At 44.3% G+C, this 16204-nt stretch overlaps 1 protein-coding gene across 3 annotated transcripts; it reads left to right on the top strand.

Moving 5' to 3' along the window:
• Window positions 1–43: 43 nt before the first annotated feature.
• Window positions 44–16189, top strand: corin (corin, serine peptidase). Of its 3 annotated transcripts, XM_086058497.1 has the most exons (24): window positions 44–346; window positions 821–968; window positions 1541–1765; window positions 1882–1993; window positions 2057–2161; window positions 2223–2404; window positions 2636–2749; window positions 2831–2938; window positions 3559–3669; window positions 3744–3866; window positions 3937–4008; window positions 4094–4325; window positions 4434–4576; window positions 4657–4764; window positions 4828–4941; window positions 6719–6829; window positions 6911–7034; window positions 7118–7246; window positions 7370–7419; window positions 7502–7688; window positions 7927–8089; window positions 8174–8282; window positions 8474–8607; window positions 15276–16189. In XM_086058497.1, the coding sequence occupies exons 1-24, from the start codon at window positions 344–346 to the stop codon at window positions 15459–15461; spliced, it is 3093 nt and encodes a 1030-aa protein (XP_085914623.1). In that variant the 5' UTR covers window positions 44–343; the 3' UTR covers window positions 15462–16189. The 3 variants fall into 3 exon arrangements, with proteins under 3 accessions (XP_085914623.1, XP_085914622.1, XP_085914621.1); XM_086058496.1 differs by having other exon boundaries at window positions 824–968; window positions 6719–7034; XM_086058495.1 differs by having other exon boundaries at window positions 6719–7034.
• Window positions 16190–16204: the final 15 nt, after the last annotated feature.

Raw genomic sequence — 16204 nt, 5'->3', positions numbered from 1 at the left:
TCCAGGCGCGGTCACGTGACGAGAGGAAGGAGAGAAGGGGGCGGGCCGAGCAACGGCTAAGTCCACCGCGGTGGCCGCTGGCTTAGTGGCTTCAGTCAGCGCGTTCGTTCAGCGGAGGCGGCAGAGGAAGGTCATGTGCTCGTGGCCGCGTGTCACCTTTAGCGCGGGAACGGACACTGTGAGTGTGCACGCGCGCGCCCACGTGGCTTTCAGCGACGCGAGGAACAAACCGGAAGCAGAAAATATCCCAGCAGTATCGACTTTTGACTTGCGCTAATTGCCTCACGTGACTTTTAAGACTCGTCTCCCTCCGCCCCTTTTGGCTCCGTCATCGTCTAGGGCAATGGTAAGCAAAGTAAGGCTCGGGGGCCACCTAAAATTTGTTTTATTGAATTTTCTTTATTCTTTTTTTGTTTTGTTGTAGTTAGTAGTTGCCTCTAATTTGCTATTTCAGTGATTAAGTGATTGATGTTTTAAATGTGAAACGATTGTAAGGAAGGGAAAAAATAAAAATATTATTGCAAGCTAAGAAAACATTTCCCCATACTGTATTATTTAATTTAATTATTGATTCATTGATGTACTGCAAATAAAAAATTGTCAAATAGTCAATTTATCAAATACAATTACTGTATGTTTTTATTTATTGTTTAATTATAAAAAATACAATTAAAATTTGATTTTTTAAATTGAATTACATAATGGGTTAAGTAAACAAAGGGGTTATATTTGTTATTTTTTTAAATGCTTTTTGTAATGTGTTGTCATCAAAATACAAGTTTTTGTCGAAAATAATCACTGCTGATGTTCTGTGCTCCAGCAGGAAACCGGTGGAGTAACAGAAAGCGGGATGGGCGAGGAGGCGTGTCCTCACAAGCCACAGACATCCAGCTGCCTCCAACTCGTTTACGTCCTACTTCCTATCGCCGGACTGTTGGGTGGCGTGATACTCGTGCTCACCCTCACCGGTATTTACTCACACACGCACACACACCTCTGTAGGTCCTTCTGACATGTTGGTTCAACACAAAGAGTACATTTGTAAGCGGTTGTCATGACAACCAGGAGGTGTCGGCCAATCAGGAGCGGAATTAAATGTGGAGGAATGTCAAATATTTACAAGTGTCGCAAAACACCTTTTCAGTATCTTCATCTAGCCCTTTGTCTTCTTTCAAGCTACAAACGAGGGCGTACGTGTGCGTTTCTTTCACCGCTGACCTTGAAACGACTTTGAGAGGCGTGAAAAAGCACACAAACATTCCCGCTGTAGTGTCGGAAACTAACCCCAGCTGGCACTTGTGGCGGAGGGGGCCCTTCACCAATGATTGTTATTATTAGCCGACGTGTGAGTGAGTGAGCAAGACGTGCAACTGGGGTCGCCATGGTAACCAGATCCCTCTGACACTATTCATAGACGTCCACGCTTGTGTATTTAAAATGAACCAATCGAAAGGCTCCTTGCGCGCACACATAAATGCACATGCGCTGAAGTTGTGAAACATTTTTTTTGTGTGGTTTTTTTTTTTGCGTTGTTGCGCAGGTGTGATTGGCGGCCATGTCGCAGACTCCAGCCCCCTCCCTTCTCCCGAGCCAATGGCTGACATGGAGCCCGGTTACCGTGGGAACAGTGAAAGCTCCTCCCCACCGGCGGATGCCTCTCAGGCCCCGCCCACTCTGCCAATCACGACGGCCACCTATTTGGTGACGTCTATCACCTCGCTGAGCAACACCTGGCTGACCGGCGCCACATCTGCGCCGGACGCAGGTAAGCCTGTGTTGATATTGAACCACCAATGGTACAGCAAGCAACACATATAGACAGACAATATTACTAATATATAATGTTTTATAATTGCTTTTTAAAATTCAAAATGTGTGCAGGTGGTTGTCAGCCTCTGTCGGAGCCTCAGTGTTCCATGTTGCCATACAACCAAACATGGCTGTCGTCCTCCGCCGCCGTGGTGAAGAGCTCAGAGGTGGACATGTTGTTAAGGTAACAGTGGGCGGGGCACGAGGAGAGATGTGCATCGGTGTAATGACTCGGCATTTGTCGCAGGTTCTTCAGCTACCTGAGTAGACTGTCCTGCTACAAGCACATCATGTTGTTCGGCTGCTCTCTGGCCCTGCCGCAGTGTTTCCATGACGACGACGCTCAGCACAGGTAGCCGCGGGATGCGCCGCTCATCCCATCCGAGAATATTCGCTCACCCGCTCGCCCGCAGGTGGGTGGTGCTGCCGTGCGCGTCCTTCTGCGAGGCGGCCAAGGAAGGTTGTGAGCCCGTCCTGCAGATGTTCAACGCGTCCTGGCCCGACTTCCTGCGTTGCTCGCAGTTCAGCCATGCCACCTCATCCTCTGCAGCGCCCCCTGCCTGTTACACACCTCGACAGGCTGTGGGTAAACCCTGTGAGTGGTATTCTTTTTGATTGGTCCAACACGTTTGGTGATATCATGGCCTGCAAATAGGTCAGGACGGTACAGGACAGGACGTTCTTCTGTCTCATTTTGGTTAGGTTACATGGTGCTCTCTGATTGGTCGATCGTATACGAAGTAAAGAGGGCAACATGGTACAGGATAGGGCGGGACAGGACATTATTCCTGTTTTCATGTACTACTCTCCTCTGATTGGCCCACAGCGGCGTGTGGCAGCAAGCAAAACTTCCTGTGCGCCACAGGCAGTTGTATCCCTCAGAAGCTGGTGTGCAACGGCCACAACGACTGCGACGACTGGAGCGACGAGGCGCACTGCGGTGAGCACGCACGCACATGCTTGACAGGTGGTCGTCGTGACGATGCCTTGCCATCATCACAATGATGACATCATCATTCAGTGTGTTCAGACGCGCAGTTTCGCTGCTCGACGGGCCGCTGTCTGCCGCCAATTCTGCTGTGTGACGGCTACGACGACTGCGGAGACCTCAGCGACGAGCTCGACTGTGGTGAGGGCGCACACGCAAAATCGAGATTCTCGAACGCGACCAGCCAGAGATAGTTTGCTATATTCAAGAAGAAGACAAGTCAAAGATTTTCTTGACAATGTCTTCTGACTTCTACACGCCTGCACTCGTTTAAATGTATTGTGGTTAATGATGTGTTTGTGGAAAATGACGTAAACCAAAAAATCCATCTGTTTTTATCCATCTCAGAGGGTGGCCATTTTGCCTAGTACTTGTTGTCAGCTGAAAATGACATCACAGTGCCTCAAGGTTCAGGTATCGACCATCACGGCTCACCTGTTTTCAGGTTTGGTCATTTGACATTCGCAAGCTGCACTGTGATTGCTCATTACCTGAGCCCTGAGCAACTGTGATGTCATCTTCAGTCGACAGCAAGTCGCAAAATGGCCGCCACTTGAGATGGGTAAAACAGGCGAAAATGTGCTGCTTTATTCAGTCTCCACAAATCCAATATAGAAATAAATAGAACATATTATTGTAAAGAGATTTTTTTTGTACTTGATTTCCTATTAAAAAAATATTTGCTTTGAAACATTTTGCCTGTAGAGGACCCAAAAAGTTTGAGAACCATTGCTAGGCTAGGCTAACTGACTGTTTGTTAGTGTGCGACGCGACGCGGGAGCATCGCTGCGGCGATGGCCGTTGCGTGTCCAGGGATTGGCTTTGTGACGGCGACCACGATTGTGTCGACAAAAGCGACGAGCTCAACTGCTGTGAGTTGCCATGGTGATGACGGCCCCGCCGCTCACATCACAGGAATCGCTCACCTGCGTGTGTGTGTGTGCAGCATGTCGCAGCCAGGGTCTCTGGGAATGCCGCAACGGCCAGTGTATTCCTTCGGCGTTCCGCTGTGACGGCGAGGACGACTGCAAAGACGGCAGCGATGAAGACCGCTGCATGCGTGAACAGCGTGAGACATCCGTCTGGAAACACCTTTGCGTGTGTGTGTGTCACTGTTTGACTGTGCGTGTGTGTTACAGCTCACACCGCGTGCCCCCCCACTCAATCCGGCTGCACGTCCATTTCCTGCGACGAGCGACACCAGAACTGCAGTAAGTCTTTGACAAATTTTCATTCCAGTTCACAAAATATATTTTCAATTCTTTTGACTCACTCCTCCCCTTGTGGGCGTGTCAGCCGGCTGCGAGCCAATCAGCTTGGAGCTGTGCATGAACCTTCCCTACAACCACACGCGCTTCCCCAACTTCCTGGGTCACGTGTCGCAGCGGGAGAGCTCCGTGTCATGGGAGTCGTCGCTGTTCCCGGCGCTGGTGCAGACGGGCTGTTACCAGTACCTTATGTTCTACGCTTGCACGCTGCTCGTACCCAAGTGCGACCCACTCAGCCTGAGCACTGTGCCGCCCTGCAGGTGTGCTGGTGCAGTATGCTGGAGCTGCCTGTTTTTGCTAGTTTGCTAGTTTGCTAGGGGTAGTGATTATTTCTGTAGTGTGATTACTCGGCGTATCTCTCCTCGCAGGTCTCTGTGTCGCACGGCAAAGGAGAAGTGCGAGTCTGTGCTCGGCATCGTAGGATTGCAATGGCCCGATGACTCAGACTGCGCTCAGTTTCCCGAAGAGGGCGGCGACTTGCCGTGCCTTCTGCCCGAGGCCGGAGTGGACGGTGCGTACGCGTACACTTTTCCACTCGATTCGCCGTTCACTCACTTCCTGTCCATGTTTGTTATGTCGCCGTGGCAACAGAGTGCTCCCCCAGCCACTTCAAGTGTCGTTCGGGGCGATGCGTCCTCGCCAGCAAGCGCTGCGACAGCCTCGCCGATTGCGACGACCGCAGCGACGAAGACCACTGCGGTGAGACCGCCGTCCTAACGTTTGTGAGACGCTGGTGCTGATGTATCTGCGTGTACGTGGCAGGCTGCACCGAGCGCGCTTTGTGGGAATGTCCAGGCAGCGGCGTCTGCATCAAGACCAGCATGATCTGCGACGGCTTCCCAGACTGCCCCCTGCTGGCCGATGAGGTCAACTGCTGTGAGTCATTGCCGAGTGTGGCATGATGTCACATGGCCTTCAGTGTTAGCATTCTAGCTTCTCAGTTCTACTGTCTTGGCCCTCGTTCGAGCTTCTAAATCTAGTTTAGGGTGACCAGATGTCCCGTTTAACCGGGACAGTCTTGTTTTGAACCTTGTGTCCCGTTTTCGCCAGCTTCCTTGTTTTGTCTCACTACTACGCAGGTTCCATCCCAGTGTTCTGATTTTAATCTGTGACGTCAGCTAGCCAATTGTCGTGTCCATGTAAAAAAACAGTTGTCATAGCGATTCATACGATAAACCAATTAAAAAGGAATTTAACAGTTAAATCGCTAGCAGGTGTTTTTTCATCATACTGGAACTAGAACAATTTCCTGCTTCCATGTCTAAGAATCATGGGAAATGTAGTCCTACTAGCCTAATGCTGCGGTCGCTGGTCAGACCCAACGTAAAATGAGCTTTTCTGGCAGCATATTTGCAATCAAATGTTACAATGTAGGACTGACGTGAAGTAAATGGCACAGCTGCCAGGACCACGCAAAAAAGGTTGGATAATGCTAACCGCACTGTCTTGTTTACAGTTGTTGAACTGACAACCAAGATAGGTTTAGCATTGAGTTATTTTCAGTGAAATTGTAGTATCCCGGTTTTTAAATTAGAAAATCCGATCACCCTAGTCTAGCAGCCTAACTTCCAAGTTAGGGTTTTTCACATTGAGCTTCTGACTTTAGCTTTTAAGTTGTAGCTACGAAGTGCTAGCTTCTTTCTAGGCTCTAGCTTTTCAATTTTTGGCTTCTTTTGCTAGGCTAGTGTTAGAGTATAGAGTATTTTGTATTCTACTCTTTGCGTGTTCAATTAACTGAATGGTGAGATTCTGGTGAAGAAGTCCCTTTGCAAAGGTATCATTATAACAGAAGCTTCTGATGACACAATAATAGAAGACACTCAAACCGTGTTCTGTTCAGATTGTGTGTCTCTCCTTCTTCTGCACACATTATTTATTGAAAAGTGGGTGAATACGAAAAGTCTCCTCCCATCAGCAAGTTCAGCAAGTTCCCAGGAATACAAATCAGATTAGAGAAAAACAATAATACATCAGCCTGTCTCTCCCCTCTTCCGACTGAGACCGGTACTAGACTACACTCCCTAGATAACAGTGGAAGAGAAACCCGTTGCCCTTCTTTTCGCATGAGAGGGACAGATAAGAATACAATACTATTCTATTCATTGAGCTACACAGCTATAACTAAATCCAAAACGGCTAAAATATAAATTGAAACTGAAAAACAATGTTAATAACTTAACACTAGGCTAACTGACTGTTGTTTGTCGGTGTGCGATGCGACGCAGAAGCATTGTTAGCTAGCTTTTATACAGTATTCTAATTCATAAGCTCGAGCTTCTACATTCTGGTTTCCAATTTCTAGCACTAGGCTCTCGCTTCAATGTACTAGTTTCTATGATCTAGCTTTCAAGTTCGAGCTTCCAAATCCTCGTTCCCAATGACTAGCTGTAGTAGGTAATAGCCTTGTAGCTTGTATTTGTAGTTTCTAAGCCTGGTTTCTAGGCTCTAGCTTTTAAGTTGAGCTACTACGTACTGACTTCAAATTTCTCCTATGTACTAGTTTCTAATCCCTATCTTTAAATTCTTAGCTTCAGTCTTTGTTTCTAGACTCTAGTCAGTAGCATGATCTGGATTTTAAGTAGTACCGCTATAGGCGCTAGCTTCCAAGTTCTAGTGCCTTGACTTAACCCAGTGTGTGTTATTGTTGTGTTAGCGGCGTGTGGAGATAATGAGTTGGCGTGCAACAATCATAAGTGCGTGCACCGGACGTTGTGGTGTGATGGAAAGAAACACTGCACCGACGCCTCCGACGAGTGGGACTGTGGTAACGTCTGCACGCACAGACACACACAAACACATAGACACACACAAGGAGATGACTTGAGCGATGTGTTGTTGTGTGGAGTGTCTCTGAGCCAATCGTCAGGTTCCGTTTTGACCGTGTTAAGGACAGCCGACAACTACCACGTCTGTGCAGACGAGTGGAACCAGCAGCTCAGCGAACTGACTTGTGACCAGCTGGGACTAGGGTAAGGTCAGTAGTACACACACATAGACTCACACAGAATCACACGTGATGCGGCCGGCCCATCACAGGCAGCTTGTCCCGCAGGGTCCCTGCCTCCGTTTCTATGGTGCCCGAACAGGGAGGTCCTCCGGGCCGCCGTCGCTGGTTGCACGTTCATCCCGAGTGGGAGGAGCGTAAAGGCTTGGCTCTACAGGCACGCCTCGAGAAGAGGAGGTGTGTGTTTGTAAGAGAAGAAGCCATTTTGGGGGCGCGTCAGGAAGTGAGTAAGCATGCTAATGCTAACATTAGTAACTTTGTATGTATGCATCTCCGTCTGTGTGTGTACGTACATGTCAGTCACTCGTGTCATTCCGGCAAGCGCGTGGCTGTAGTCTGCACAAGAGACGGTAAGCTTCATCAATCCCTCCGATCGGTCTCTTCGGGCGGCGTGGGCCGAGTCTACTTCCTGTTTCCCCGTCTCTCGGCCAGAGTGCGGCCTGCGTCCGGCGATGGTTGCGCAACCCTCCAGGCGGAAGAGGATTCTGGGAGGCCGCGTGGCCCGCCAGGGGGCGTGGCCCTGGCAGTGCTCGCTGCAGAGCGGTCAGAGTGGTCACGTGTGCGGCTGCGTCCTCATCGGCGCCAAGTGGGCCTTAACGGTGGCGCACTGCTTCGAGGGGTGAGAGCATCCATGTCTAAATTATAGGCTTCAGTCTAGCTTCTAGGCTCTAGCCTTAAAGCGCCAGTTTTTTAGTTTTTTGCTTCTAGGTTCGAACTTCTAAATTGGACCTTCAAGATCTAATTTACAAGTCTAGCTTCCAAGTTCAAGTTTGCTTGCGTCAAGTTTTCAGGCTCTCTAGTGGCCTCTAGTGGTGACAGTGTGTCCTCGACTCATGTGCATGTACGTGCGTACGTAGGAGGGAGAAGGCCCACCTGTGGAAGGTCCTCCTGGGTCTCAGCAACTTGGACCATCCGGGCGTGCACAGTCAGAGGCGCGCCGTGCGGGCCATCACAGTACACCCGCGCTACAACCGCGCCGTGGTGGACTACGACATCAGCGTGGTGGAGTTGGACTCGGAGGTGAGCCGTCCCTGTGGGGATTGAGGAGAATATTGTTGGAACTGCTGAGGCATTGTGGGATCATATCTGTCCCCGCCCCTCCAGGTGGAGGAGACGGAATGGGTGCGACCCGTGTGTCTACCAGGACCCAATCAGATTCCCACTCCTGACTCCTACTGCTCCATCACAGGATGGGGTCACATGGGCAACAGGAGTAAGTTCGAACACTCATTTTCCGAGTCCTAGCTTCTAGAATTTCTAGCTATCAAGTCTAGCTGATAATTTCAATTGTTTAGGCTCTACCGTAGGTACTTAATTCAAGTCCTGGCCTCGAAGTTCTAACTTCCAAATTTGAGCTGCTACATTTGAGCTAATAGGCTGTATTTTGTGGGCCATCGTCCACAGTGCCGTTCAAGTTGCAGGAGGGCCAAGTACGGATCATCTCCATGTCCCAGTGCCAGACCTACTTCGACATGAAGACCATAACTGCCAGGATGCTTTGTGCCGGTTACGAGGCCGGGACCATCGACTCCTGCATGGTAACCACCGCATGCCTACAAGTTAGGTTTTAGCTTCTCTTAGAAGTACTAGCGGACTTGTGTCGCTTGAATGGTGCTTTGAGGCTTGTCGGTTCTAAGTTCTATCTTCTAAGTTCTATCTTAGACTCTAGCTCTAAGTCAGAGGTGGGCAATCTCGGTCCTCGAGGGCCGGAGTCCTGCAGGTTTTGGAGGTTTCTCACTTCCAACGCAAGCTGATTCCAATCAACAGGATAATTATCAGGCTTATGCAGAGCTTGCTAATGAGCTGATCATATATCAGCTGTGTTGGAGAAAGGCAACATGCAAAACCTGCAGGACTCTGGCCCTCGATGCCCACCTCTGCTCTAAGTGCTACTTTTTAGGCTCTAACCTTTGGGTCTCACTTCCAAGTTCTAGCTTATGAATCTAGCTTCTTGACTCTAGCATTTAGGTTAGCTTCCAAGGTCTTACTTCTGTTAAAGTAGAATATATTAAGTATTGTACTCTTTGCGTGTTCAATTAACTGAATGGTGAGATTCTGTTGAAGAAGTTCCTTTGCAAAGGTTTTAATTACCAGAAGCTTCTGGTCGCACAAATGAAGTCACCCAAGCAGTGCTCCGTTCAAATGTGATGCTTTCTTTCTAGCCCACATCGTTATTTATTCACAAAAAGGGTTCAAAAAAAGGTCAGCCCACAACACACCTGGTTACAACTGAATACAAGAAAATCCGTTCCCATGGATATAAATCAGATTAAAAAAATACAATAATAATAAGCCTGACTCCCTTCCGACACAGCAGAATCCCCGGAACCTCCCTTTAGATTACGAATGAATAGACAGACCCGTTGCTCTTTCTCATGAAAGTAACACAGATAAGAATATAGGTCTATTCATACAGCCATACTGAGTTAACTAAATCTAAAACGGCTAAAATATCATTTAAAACTGAAAAAACAATGTTAATAACTCATCATTCCCTCATTTGAGCTCTTGAGAGCTCAACACATTAAAACATTTTTTTTCAATGGTTGTGTGGTAAAAATAATTATCCTTAAAACATCCCTTTAGCATAAGAGGAGGTAGTTTAGCAATCATATGACATTAAAAAACAATTTGATACATTTAAAAGATTTTTAGTGGAATAAGCATAGCATATGTGAGGCTTAACATAAAATGTTGTTCATTAAAAAGTGTCGCAATGTATCGGCAGACGAATATGTGTTCTTTGAAGCCATCTTGTGATGAAGTTCTTTGAAGGTCTTTTTTTTTTTTTTTAATGAAAAGAGTGTCGCAATAGTTCGCCTCTTCTTTAAGAATTTGGGGTAGACTACCCAAATTCTTCGATTTGCCACCTGGGATTATTCTGCCCAAAATGTGACTGATCAAAGGAATGATTTCCCAAGAAAAGGCACTTGCTCTTGATCCGTTGACTGATGTCCTCAAACGGTGTCGAAACGGCCGCTCCAGAACGATCACTGGGTCAGCTGACGTGGCTCCAGGTCGGAGGTGATAAGATTGATGCTCCAGTTGTGGAATTTCGTCTCTCCTTTCAACCTGAGAGCATCAGTTGATGAGATGGCCGAGCCTGGCACGTCTCCGGAAGCCTTGTAGACCAGATGTGGCATATTCTCTGTGCAGAGAACTGCACAAGATTTCCTCACCAACCCCCTGGGGCCGTTCTCCTGAGTGCAGAAACTTTTCATTTTTAGTTTCTCATAAACTCACATAAATTTTATTTGGAGGAAAAAACCCTGATAGTTTTTGTTAGTTGGGATTAATAAATGTTATTTGATTAAGATCCGTAGGTCCTGTGCTGTTGGAACAGGAAAATATCTATTTTTGTGACATTAAAATAGAGCCCAGCCCTTGATTGAGTTGAATGACATTCGCTCATTCATTAATATAAGACAGAGCTTATAAATATTTATCTTTCAAATAGGTTTTGTTCAATAATAGGTAATTTTTTACCATGACTAAATTTGTTCTAAATTTGCATATCTTTGCCTTTCATATCATATATTCTCTTCCCAGAATCCCATGATCGGCCGAATCCTGGCATGCTGGGAAAAACTCACATATATTCATATTATCTATACTCTTTTGCAAACACTGGGCTCCAAACATTACATTTTTCACATGTGATTCTGAGATAAAAGATATAATATAATGTAATTACCTTCATTCGGCAAATATGCATTATTGTCCTTGCTTGCTTCAGACTTACTTTGCGATCGATTTCCTCTGGTAGATTTCTTCATATTCAAACTGTGGATTATCACTTTCAAACTCATCCTGTCAATTGGAGTGTAGGCCGATACCCCACAACCTTTTTAATTTCGTTTTTAAGTTTGATTTTAATTTTCTAACTCGTCTACATTGGTTAAATTCTTAAACATAAACTCCCTCATTTGACAAAGATCCACTGATTTTTTCAAACACGTCAAGACAAAGGGAGGACAAAATAGAGACCTCATAACTCAAAAAACGTCATAAATAACTCAACCCTCTAAATCAGGCTATGAGATAAACAAAAGAGCTACAAAACACTATAAAACTAAACATAAGCAGATACAACTTAAGACACTAATATATGATGACTTTGGGGCCATAAAAAATAGAGGTAACCATATTACTCTAATTCTCCTAGAGTCCCAAAAATTATTTAAACTGCCAATCAACCTCACCTCTTTTACAGATTAGTGGGGCTGAGGATAAAATCACACAAAATTCACAAATATCTACCATTTCCATAAATTAATCTAACTAAAAATCATCTTCAAACTGCTAATCTTTCACATATTAGCGGGGCTCATAAAAAAACACAGCACACAAAATATTTCTGGGATTTATAAATCACAGTGCTATAAAAAAAAAAATCTAATTTAGCCATCAAACTCTTAGTTAGTCTTTTACTCGTTACTACTCATTCTATTCTATTATTTATTTTATACTATAGCTGCAGCTGGACGAAGTCCAAAAAAGTTCCTTACGGGGAAAATAAAAATATATCATATAATAACATATTAATAAAATTCCCATTGTACCAATTCAGAAACTGATTCTCCCAAAAATATAGGCAAAAATTTAGTAGGCTATAGATTGAAATAAATTTTCTCAATCCCTCATTTCAAATTTACATATGTCGTTTTCAATTTCCTGAAATATCTTGCTATAGATCACAGTTCCCCACTCAACACATTAAAAATGCATTGCATATCACTATGTAGCATTTTACTGAATGGATCACATCTCATTCCGACCACCAACTTTCTTTGTCCAGACCCCCAGCAAAAGGCAGGACGGCAGCTGTTGTCAATGTTCAGTCCTGGCCAGCATGGCGGCTGCTGTGGCAGCAATGTTCAGAGCAGGCATTTAGATTTCCTCTGGATGCAAAACAGCCATAGGGGAGAAGTCACTAGAATGAGGCGTATACACAGTCACTGGGCATTGAGGAATTTGAACATCATGTTTTTCTTAGGCACAGGACGAGAAGACTGTTGCTCTGCGGCTTTTGACCTTTGATCTCTGCCACATCCATTCAGACGCAGTCTGCAATGTGGATCCGATGACACACAGTCTTTCTGAGAGCTCACCTGATCAAAAAAAATGCACACTCGTTGATACAATGCATTAAAAATGCCAGACTGAGGATATGGGATCATAGCAAGACAGTTCACTCCCTGCTTTCTCAAAAATGTTTCGTAAAAAACACAGCCTCTTTATTCATTTTATTTATTTTTTATTTATTTTTTTTTTATTTTATTTATTTTTTTTTTTTTTCCAATACCCCTTCAAATAGCTACTAGCCATACAACGTATCAGCAGCTGGGGCGCATCAGTGAAGGCCATCAAACCCTCATCTGCCTTGGAACTCAAACATCAGTTTCTGAAATGACACACTCAGAAAAAAAAAACAAATATTATCAACATGTCAATTCCAAAAACATTCATAACTCCTTATTCAACTATCTTACTTCCAGCCACAGCTATAAAGATGTAGGCATAATTATATCAAACAAAATGCCATTATTTTATCATTACTCTTTATTCATTTGTCCCGAAAAGGGAAAGTTAACAAATTAACCATCGTCATCAATCATTAAAGTGTAAAGATTTATTAGCTCAGTCACTAAAAAAAATAAAATAAAAAAAAAAATAAAAATAAAACACTAATTTAATATTCTTTTTTCAAAAACTCAACAATATCTTTCAAATACTATTACTTATTTTATATTGTTTATCATTCTTCTCTTACCATTTTGACAAAAAAAGAGTCCCATTACGAGGACACATTATGCTCACAGCGCACAGCCCAGCCCCCACCTTTTTTTATTCTAACCTAGAAACGGGGGGGGGGGGGGTCTTAACATTATTAATCGCAAAACCTATTTTATCCCATTCCCATTAATAAAACAAACGCCACTATCACAACAGTCTCATCTCACACAAAAACAACACCAAACTTAGTTAAAAATATCGATGAAAAACAAACAAAATCCCCATATGCACATTTCTCACATACAAACCCCCACCTTTTTTTTTAGAAGCTAGGTCACACACTCAAATGCATACGCACACACTCTTCAGTCATTATAAAAAAATAAACGGTATTATTCTATCAATTCGTTGTCTACAAATCTTATAGCATTTAAACCGCAGTTTTATACGGTAATTTCAATAAACGGATAACTTCAAACAAACCACCCGTAAACTGCTCCACAAATGCTGGAGTCATTTTAGCATCAAATTCAGCCTTTTTCCATTACCAACAAAGAAAATACAAAAGTCTGACATACCATTTTGTCCAGCGAAAGCTTTTTATACAATCGATCCAGTTCGTTTTTTCATTGTTCATCGACGCTTTTATTTTTCCCTGAACCGGAAGCGCATTCAGGACAAACCATTCTGTATCCGGGTCGAAATCGCCTCCATTTTGTTTGTAGTTTTTGATGTATACATTCGGTTTTAATACAGTGACGTCTCACTTTTAGTATTAATAGTTCAATATGTTAACACATATGGCCACACACAGACAGACATAAGAATTACGTGACCTCTCGTTTATACACAGCGGTTACCCAATCCCGCTGAGCTAAACTGTTCTCCATATTTTGCAAAATTTCTGCAAGGCGCTCATTTTCTTAAGAAATTGTCACGCACTAACGAACTCAACCGTGGAACAAAAGGAATTCAAACGGGAATCCTGACCTCAAAACTACATATTGTAGAAGCGCCAACAAAATAAAATAAATCACGTAATCTCTCGATTGCAAATACAGTGATACAAAATCCAATCATCGCTGTAATCAACCTGGACCCCTTTCTGTTCAATTTCAAACAGGCGCTTTTTTTAAAAAACATATTACGTGTAAATAGGACTTTTTCAATAAGAGCCATGAACAAATATGATACTCGTCCCCAAATCGGCCAAAACTGCTTAAAAAGCAGAGCGCATACCATAATCTTCAATATATATTATGGTCTAAGGATTCTTCATAGCGTTGACAAAAAACAAAACAAATCAAAAAATTAACCGCTATTTCTTCCTGTACAAAAAAAGCTTCATCACTTCGAGTCTGCATCACGTCACCTTCAAATGCACCACTCCACGACGTGTTTAGTTCAAGATCGTCGGAATTATCAACTCTCTAACGACATCAAACTTTAACTTGTTCACACAGATCTCTTTTAAAATTTAGATAATTTGGAAGACGAAAAAACCAGCTGCAGCGGACCAGACAGACACAACCTCTTCTACGTGGATAACAGTCTCCACTTACCGTACTTTATTTATTTAGGCCTAGAAGTTCCGCCCGTCCTTGAACGCCGCAGCTTGTTCCACGTCAGAATAACACCATCCGTTTGGTTCAACGGAGGAGACCATTCGTTATAATTCAGCGTCGGCGGTCACCATTTGTTAAAGTAGAATATATTAAGTATTGTACTCTTTGCGTGTTCAATTAACTGAATGGTGAGATTCTGTTGAAGAAGTTCCTTTGCAAAGGTTTTAATTACCAGAAGCTTCTGGTCGCACAAATGAAGTCACCCAAGCAGTGCTCCGTTCAAATGTGATGCTTTCTTTCTAGCCCACATCGTTATTTATTCACAAAAAGGGTTCAAAAAAAGGTCAGCCCACAACACACCTGGTTACAACTGAATACAAGAAAATCCGTTCCCATGGATATAAATCAGATTAAAAAAATACAATAATAATAAGCCTGACTCCCTTCCGACACAGCAGAATCCCCGGAACCTCCCTTTAGATTACGAATGAATAGACAGACCCGTTGCTCTTTCTCATGAAAGTAACACAGATAAGAATATAGGTTTATTCATACAGCCATACTGAGTTAACTAAATCTAAAACGGCTAAAATATCATTTAAAACTGAAAAAACAATGTTAATAACTCATCACTTCCAAGTCCTAGCTTCTAGGCTCTAGTTTATAGCTTGTAAGTCTAGCTTCTATAGTCTAGCTTCGAGATCCAGCTGCTAGATTTTACGTTCTAGCTTCCAAGACAAGCTTTAAAGCTCTGGCTTCCAAATTCCGACTTTTAAGTCATGCCAAGTTGTAGTTTGTGGGCTGTAGCTCCCAAGTTGTAGTTTCCAAAACGTAGCTTCGAGGCTCTATTCTATATGACCCCTGCCCTTTTTCGGCCTGTGTTGATCGCGGTGTGTTGCTTCCAGGGCGACAGCGGCGGTCCGCTGGTGTGCGAGGAGTCGTCGGGGGGCCGCTGGACGCTGTTTGGCCTGACGTCATGGGGCAGCGTGTGCTTCAGCAAAGTACTAGGACCCGGCGTGTACAGCAACGTCAGTCACTTCACGCCGTGGATACGTCAGCAAATCTTCATGCGCACGTACCTGACCGACTGACACGCGCCGTTTTGCACTTCCTGTTGCCGAGAAGAAGTGCGCGCTCAATCGACACCGTTAGCCTTCTGATGCTAGCTGCTGTAACATTGGCATGACAGATGCTAACACGTTAGCCTCTTTGAACACTTATTTGATAATCCAGGTTGAGGTTGGCGTACTAGTTATGGCGAAGTAGTAGGATGACTGTCTTACCAGTGTTTTTTGTTTTTTTTACTGCTAGTGCTACCTTTGGCCTACTAGCACCATCTTTTCGATATCTTTTATATCCATGTCAAGATCCATGGGACTACATGTGTCAAGTGGATATCAAGGATATGGAATAAATGCTCAAACAGCTTTACGAAAAGTAGAAGTTAAACAGCTTGTGATGTTGATTATTCCCATGTTCCATCAAGTGTTGCTGCTAGCTCAACTAGCCTAGTGCCGGCTAAAAGAGGAGGCTAATTGCGACAGACGATAAGACGATTGCGTGTGACGGAAATTCTGTGACTTGTTGATATTAGCTCATTCCTTCACGTCCACATTCCTGGTCGCTAGTCGTTAGCCGTCATTTGTAAGATTTGCTTTTTTCAAGAGTATTTTTCTACAGTTTTTTGTACATCACGTGTGTTGGATGTGGGGTGGGGGTCCTCTTATGATGTCACTTCCTGCTTTTGTATTATGAGTAGCCATGTAAAGGAAGTGGAATGTTTTGTGTGTTAAACAGTAAAGCTACACAACTGCTCTCACTCTTCGTGTGTCCG

Source organism: Leptonotus elevatus, chromosome 17 (genome assembly GCF_054856555.1).
Source record: "Leptonotus elevatus isolate MCC_2025b chromosome 17, RoL_Lele_1.0, whole genome shotgun sequence".
Lineage (NCBI taxonomy): Eukaryota > Metazoa > Chordata > Actinopteri > Syngnathiformes > Syngnathidae > Leptonotus > Leptonotus elevatus.
Note: the sequence above shows the minus strand (reverse complement) of the source record. Positions and strands in the feature narration are given on the sequence as shown.

Coding starts and splice junctions, on each gene's coding strand:
- corin (XM_086058495.1), top strand. Junction 4,577..4,656: donor GCCCGAGGCCGGAGTGGACG/GTGCGTACGCGT, acceptor CCGTGGCAACAG/AGTGCTCCCCCAGCCACTTC. Junction 7,247..7,369: donor GCACGCCTCGAGAAGAGGAG/GTGTGTGTTTGT, acceptor CGTACATGTCAG/TCACTCGTGTCATTCCGGCA.